At 37.3% G+C, this 7,840-nt stretch overlaps 1 protein-coding gene across 1 annotated transcript; it reads right to left on the bottom strand.

Moving 5' to 3' along the window:
- LOC107627335 (AMSH-like ubiquitin thioesterase 3) lies at positions 247 to 2,604 on the bottom strand. Its single transcript, XM_021116942.1, has 7 exons — positions 2,467 to 2,604; positions 2,223 to 2,312; positions 2,064 to 2,126; positions 1,483 to 1,557; positions 1,013 to 1,145; positions 872 to 918; positions 247 to 399 (listed from the first exon to the last, which is right to left on the bottom strand). The coding sequence occupies exons 1-7, from the start codon at positions 2,602 to 2,604 to the stop codon at positions 247 to 249; spliced, it is 699 nt and encodes a 232-aa protein (XP_020972601.1).

Genomic DNA, 7,840 nt, shown 5'->3' on the forward strand with positions numbered 1-7,840 from the left:
GATTACAATATATTAATTTTGATGCAAAAGAAGCATATTTTCATCTATGAAGCAAACTTGGGAAAGGAACACAAAATCATGCAGTTTTATATGAATAAGTGTGGAAGGTCATTGATAAAACCCTTAAAACCTATACATAATAAACCCTAAAAACGGGATTTATCATGTGACAGTTTCAAAAACCTCCAAAATTTGAGGTGCCACGAGCTCCTTTGTGGTAGTTTTTCACAACCCCTACAATGTCATTTAGTGGCGGTTTTCTATCCCTTTGTGGGGGTTCTGTGCTAGCATTTTGTGACAGTTCTTGGTTAATGTTTGTGGCGGTTCAAAATCCCCACAAAAGAAATTTCCCATTTTAAAAAGAGCAGCTATTCTATGGGGTTTCAAACCTCCACAAACCTGTCAATATTATTCTTCAAAATATTAATATGGATGTTAGAAATACTTAAGCAAGACATTAAAAATGTAAAAGAAAATTAAAATATTACATATTTAAACAAAAGAAATACTTTAAAAGGGTACAAGTACTAACCTCAAAGATGAATGTTGTTCGAACTCATTTTCAAGGGCTTCAGATCATAAATCAGTTGCATTTACATGTGACTAGTGCTGAAATAGATGTAGGAGGATTATGCATTAGCATTTGACTTATCATTAAAAGGAAAATAGATGAAATTATTTATATGCTGAAAAATGCATGCCCAATATAATAAAAAGTTAAATGATAGTCGGTATGAAAACACACCCTGACCTTATCATGTTCGCTGATACCAAATACATATTTGTTTTCAATTTTTATTATATTGGGTTTATTTTTAAGTGCCTAGTCCGATTCATGCATCTTCATAATCAATGAATTCACACAACATACCAGTTCTCTATTAATATTCATGATATTTGCTCTTTTATCTTCTTTATCTGAACTATTACAAACCACAACTAAGAATCTATTATCTAGCATTATTGCAACTATTTCTTTTTCTCTTCCATAACCTTAACAGGAGGGATGTACAGACTGCTCCAGCAAAATCTACAATGTGAATAGTCACAGAATTCGAATAATAATAATAATGCCATATTACCTGGTATGAGTAATGGGTGTGCAGGTCCACGGATGACACAAAACAAGTTTGTGATGGGTGTGTCTGAAATCAAATATAGAAATATGATAAACTGGACATTTAAAGCTAGTACAATAAGAGTATGTTCGGGAGAAGGGAGCGCAGGGAAGAGTTTGAAGAGTAATTATGAGTTCATTTTACTCTTCAAATATATCCCTTCTTTCTCTTTCCCTGCAAAACCTCAACTCACAAACACGCCAAAGGATCACTAAAGAAGGATGCAAATAAGTTCTGCTATGTATGAAAAGGGTTTCTATCTTTAGTTGTATCTAACTATCTATTATTGGGGAAAACATTGATGGTTCAACCCACCATCAGAGCTAAGAATGAATAAGTGACAGTCAAGGATAATGGAGCTTACATGTATCCAGCCTAAAGGAAACAGTGATAAGCTGTCCTGAACTTCAAATATTTCTTCTTCGTTCAATGTTGAACACTGAACAAGAAATTAAATTAGACATACATTTCTCAACTGAAAATAATTAAAATTACAACAAACAATTAAAAAAATCATTAATGAATCATGAGAGAATTACAATCTTGAGTCTCCTAATTCTAAGGAATACGGTATTTAGCTCTATTCATATATGTTTTGCATTATTTCATTTGAGAATCATTTTATTCCCCAACAATAATCCCAAGAGAATTGGCTTAAGAACCAGTTTCCTTTAAAAGTAATTAAAAAAATCCTATCATATGATTTACAGTACCAATAGAGGTTTAGTAGCACTTTCACAACAAATGTAGATAAATAATCTCAGATAACAATAAGAACAAAGTATGCAACACTCATAAACTCCATGCATCACAACCTCAGATCAGTAGAAGTCTCACTTTGTCTGACAGGATAAAATTGGAAATAGAGAAAATGAAGAAACAGTCTATATAATCATTTAAAAACAACAAACTGAACCACAAGAGTAGACATAACCATTATCATACCGAGTCTGAAGTTGACTCCTGCTTTGGGATAATAACTGTAGTGATATGAAAAATCCAGTTTTTCTGTAGACATGAGATTGCAAGCACAAAAATAAATTAAAATTAGCAACCAAAATATTTCTAGAACCCAGAAGTAAACAAAATTATGACTTCTTTCACCAGGAAGCCTACAAGAACACCACATGTCTCTAAGTTTTTCTGTGTGTTTTCGGAAGCTAGTCTTAAAAAATCTTCCATCATTTTCATAGGCTGTAACACAGAGTAAAATTAACTTATAATAATTTATTACCCGGTTCAAGAACCAAACAAATCACACATAAGAACAAGTCACAATGAATGATCAAGAGAGTCCATGATGTGCTTTGAACAATTCCATTTAAAAGGTAAAATAAATCAGGCTTACAATATGTAGGTGTTGGTATGTACTGGGACCAGGTCTAGAATCCTGAGAAGATTTAATTGGTTCAGGCCTTGGATCTGCAACTTTTGAAAGAGGAATGGGAGAAGACTCAGGATACACTTGAGCACTCTCTGATTCCATCCTACAAATCCTTGGCGTCACCATTAGCTGCTTTGAAGACTTGAACCTTTACCAATCAATCAATATATAAGTTAAATAGAGGCTGACCTCTGGCCTTTATAGACTCTGTAGATGCGGGAGCCATTTTTTATTGACCAAGACCAAACTGGATTATGCAACTGAAAAAAATTAAAGCAAAGAAATTAATTTTGACCAAAACCAATATAAGATAAAGGCTTGCTTAAAGTGCTCACTCATTTTGTAATTGGCGTAGAGGAAGCGGATGCTAAAACTAAAAGCAGAGAGAGTTGCTAATTGCAAAACCTAAAAGTTACACAAATATCAGCATAAATAACTCAAATGCATAATGATAATGCTGAAACCAGTTTTTATAAACTAATGCTGAAAAAGGAAATGACTATCCATTGGATAAATCACTGCATATACTAATCATTAGCTATCAAATCTTTGATCAAAAGGGGAAAACTCCCTGAAAAAAAAATTAAGAATGTTCCTTTTAAAATGAAACATCAGCATCATCTATAATAAGAAATGAGAAATGAGGATCTAATTGAGGTGATAGAAGAAATGACAAAAAGTTAAGCTTGTGATTTGTATGGATCACAAGCTTTCCCATTTCTAAAAGATACTTCAAACAGTAACATCAAAATAAATTGTTAATTCAAGAATTGGCTAAACATTCTTGAGCAGCTAAGAATAATTGCAAGAGAAGTAATAAAGAACAAAATTGGTAACCAAAACAACAATAAAGACAATGCAACACTCGTATATCATATGAAACCTTTATTATTCTCAAGATCTTAGTCCAAGATGAACTTGGAAAACTACACTGCCATCAATTTATAATATCTTGCAATCATAATATCTCAAGAAAAATTAAAGAGCAAGAAAATAAAATATTATCACATAAATCACAAAGTAATTGAATAACATAGAAATTTAGAATATCCCAGTAAAACATGAAATTGTGGCAAGAATGAACTAGTAAAAGCATGCAAGCATATTCACACGAGCCATTTCCATTTCCAATTTCATTTCACTTTGTAGGACGCCGCACAATGGTAAAATTCCATAATCACGAGTCCAGTTAACATAATAACCAAATGGCAATTGCTTCATTGTCGAAACAAGTACGGTATTAGGCACCGATTTAACACATTAAAATGATTACCCTAAGCTGGTAGTGGTTGATCAAGTACGGTAAAATAGCACGAAGGAAAAGTCGCCATGTGATGATCGAACTTTTGTGTGGTATAGAATTTATCTAATGAGGTCTCGTCGTTAAGTATAGTTCTAGACCAAACAATAGTCCTTTCATACAAAAATTTAGGTTGTCACAAGTAACAGACCCCAATGAAAATTTACCGTAGTATTTGGACTCCAGGTCGTCTCCCTAGGAACCAATGGAGTGCATGCGTATTGGCTATCATGGGGTAAAAAGGGGGTTTTGCGCGAATGAGCTAGGGCTTTGCGTCTCTGGTTAAATGGGATTTTTAAATCCACGCGAGCGCGCACCGTGCGCGTCCGCGTGGGTGATAGAAATAGGGAGATGGCGCGAAGGCGCCATACGCGCCTACGCGTATATGGGCGAGTTAAGGGTTGGCGTGGACGCGTACAGTGCGCGTCCGCGCGGGTATGATGGGCCAGAGGCACAAAAGAGGCCCAGAGTTAGCACAACTCTCGGGTCCTTTAGCCTGGGTGTTGCTAAAACACATCGACGCGCGCGCGCACCATGCGCGTTCACGTGGATGGTATGAGCTTATGGAATGGGCGCGGAGGCGCGAAGTACGCCAACGCGTGTATGAAGAAACAGGGGTGGCGCGGACGCATACAGCGTGCGTCCGCGTGGATTGAGAGACAGAGTTGGCCCAAAAGTGGCACAACTCTCTGGTCCTTGGCCCAGATAGTTGAAATGGGCAGCCTATGCGCGCGCGCGCTTTGCGCTTGCGCGTAGGGTGGTTTTTTTTTTTAATGAGCGTCAAAAAGAGCTCATAACCTTTCCATTCTTCTCTGAAAACTCTAAACTAGCTAAGATGCAAGATTAAGTGTATTTTGAAACATAGGGGATTCTTCAAATAACTTGAGAAAACTTGCAATTCAAGCAAAAACTCAATTCAAAGAATTATCCCTTATTAAAGCATAGAATGTATAAACACCTTAGCAAGCAAATGGAAATATACCAAGAAGTAAAGAAACTATATACCATGGAACCCAATTCATTCATTCTTTATATCTACAAGAGAATGGAAAGAGTCTACCATGGTGGGGTGTCTCCCATAAAGCACTTTTAGTTTAAGTCCTTAAGTTGGACATTGGGAGGCTTCTTGTCAAGGTGGCTTATGCTTGTGTTCATCTTTGAACCTCCAAGAGTGCTTGTCCTTCAATTGGTTGTCAAAAGTTCCGACCTTCTTCATTAAGCTTTGGTGAGGTCCTTTCCAAGACGTGAGCTCCCGAGATTGACTATCGTAAGATAATCCAGGATCCCATATCTTGTCCTCGCACCCATCTTCTAGTTGATTGCCTTGACTTTGTTCGGGCGACGAGAAAACAGAATTCTTATGGAAGCACCAAACTACTCTCCTAGACCCAATAAATCGAGCATTACACCAACCCATGCAATCCAATTTCGAGCTTCCCACCATAATGAGCCTAGATTTAGAACTCCAACCACCAAACATCCTCCTCTTTCGCTTAATTCCACAAAGCGCCCTAAGTTGGCCATCTGTTTCAAGCAAACCATAGTCAAGTGGGATAGTAAAGCTGAGAGTTAGAAGTTTTACCCCTTCAAGTGGAGGATTGGATGACGAATTAGGTGGGGTAGTTCCCAAAGATCTTGATAAAGTATGCTCTACTCCCGTCCATCCTCTTCTAGAGGTTTCCACCACTTGGCGAGGTTCTTCAAGTTCCTCCTCATGCCGAGCTTCCTCAAGTTCACATCCTTCTTCACCAATTTCTTCTATTTCTTCCCCATCACTTTCACCATAGATAGGAGGTAAAGTAAAATCTACCTCGTCATCGAATCTAGACATTTTGGGGAAGGACTCTTCAAACTCGGATGGATCATATGTTGATTCAGAATCATCATAGATAGGAGCGCTTGTTGCTTGGAATACTTCTCCCAGTTCTTCATCTTCAGTAGGCCTTGGAGGTTTCAAGTCTTCCTCAACCTTGCTTTCTAATCCACTGGGGAAGGGTTCAACAAGATCGTCAAGGGGGTTGATCAACATGGGTAAAAAATTACTAGTGATGGAACCTACTTCTTGATCAATTTCCTTCGACTCTCTGTTTACTTCTGCAACATTACTCTTTTCTTCGACATCCCCTTCAAGCTTCTTGGAAGAGGGTTCTTCAATTCGAGATTCCTTTTTGTGCTCAACGTATCCCAAATATCCATCCACTACTTCTTTTTGATCGCTAATCTCTATCTTCTCCCCTTGTTGTCCTTCTTGCTTCAATTCTCCTTCCTCACCATGGAGCTTCAAGTTCATATTCTCACTAAGCTCCTTAATTGTTTCTCCACATTCAACAATGGGGATACCTAAAGTGCATGAACTTAGGTGAGATGTTAAGTGATTCACGGCTTCTACCATGCTAGCTATCTTTACTCTTAGCTCCTTAAACTTAGTTTCATCCTCCTCTTGCCGCCTTAAGATGTGAGATTCAAGGTCTCTCAGTTCTGATATGAAGGCTTCGTCGGGAGGTGGTGGTGGAAGAGAGGGTTCCTCGGTTAAGGGAAGATTATTGTAATCGGAAGATGGTTCATGTTGGTGGAGTTCTTGAGGTGGTGTATGTGGAAATTATGGTTTTTGGGGATATTGGTATTGGGATGGTGGTCGTTCCATATGTGATTCGAATGGTGGTTGATATGGTATGTATGAGTTATGGTCATGTAGAGTGGAATGGTGGTGTGAGGCTTGTGAGTATGATGCGTGGCTATATTGAGGAATGGGGTCACATGCATATGATGATTGTGGTTGACAACCACAACAAGGGTCATCACACACATGGGACTGGCATACGTTAGGATCAGAATTATACCCATAGGAGTTCGTAGTAGGTTGTTGCCATGAAGGTTGTTCATAAGCTTGAGGTTCCTCCCATCCTTGATTCCCGAATCCCTGATGCATATCCTCATTGGAGCTTCCCTTTCCTACAACATAGTTTGAACTATACTCATAGCCAAAAGGATGAGAATTCATAATGATATAGAAAATAAAGACAAAGGGCAATGAGAAATAAAGAAGATAAAATCCTAACTAGTAAAAAACTGGGAAACAAACCAAAGTTCAAGCTATTCACAATATGTACAATAGCCAATAACATAGCACCATTGGGTCGCCAGCAACGGTGCCATTTTTGATGATCAAACTTTTGTGTGGTCTAGAATTTATCTAATGAGGTCTCGTCGTTAAGTATAGTTCTAGACCAACCAATAGTCCTTTCATACAAAAATTTAGGTTGTCACAAGTAACAGACCCCAATGAAAATTTACCGGAGTATTTAGACTCCGGGTCGTCTGAAGAACTGAGGATTGATGGTTTAGAAGTTATAATAAATACTCGTTGTAAGTATAGTTACTAAACCAAGCAATCAACCTTTCTTACAAACGTTTTGGGTGTCACAAGTAACAAACCCCTTTTAAAATTGTTAACCGAGTATTCAAACCTCGGGTTGTCTTCTCAAGGAACTGCAAGGAAGTATGTTCTTATTATTGGCTATAAAGGTTGTAATCGAGGTTTAGAAGGTGAGAAGCAAGTGATTTAAATGACAAGTAAAGTAGACGGCAATTAAAATAAATAAATACTCTAAAGTAAACTTCTGGCAAGGTAAGAGAAATCGGAAGTCCAACTTAGTTATCTCTCTCAACAATAATGAAAGTTGAATTTGATAATGTTGAGTTACCGATTTCTTAACCAAGACCAAAAGGGGAAGAAGTAAAATTGCTGGAATAAAAATGTCCTTAGATGGAAAGCAATGGTAACACAAATTAAAGAGAAAGCAATCAATAACTGAAATACCTCAAATAATCATTAATTCAAATAACAATTTGTAACATGGAATAATTCATAAGCCAATTGGGCAACATCTGTAGATACGAATAAAAGCATTAAAGTAAAAGTAGCATAGGAACACAAATTAAAGTAAATACTAAACCTGGATCGAGAGTCACTCTTAAAAGCTAAGAGAAGTCCTAAATCCTAATCCTAAGAGAGAGAGGAGAGAATCTCCCTCTCAA

This window comes from Arachis ipaensis, chromosome B02 (assembly GCF_000816755.2).
Source record: "Arachis ipaensis cultivar K30076 chromosome B02, Araip1.1, whole genome shotgun sequence".
Lineage (NCBI taxonomy): Eukaryota > Viridiplantae > Streptophyta > Magnoliopsida > Fabales > Fabaceae > Arachis > Arachis ipaensis.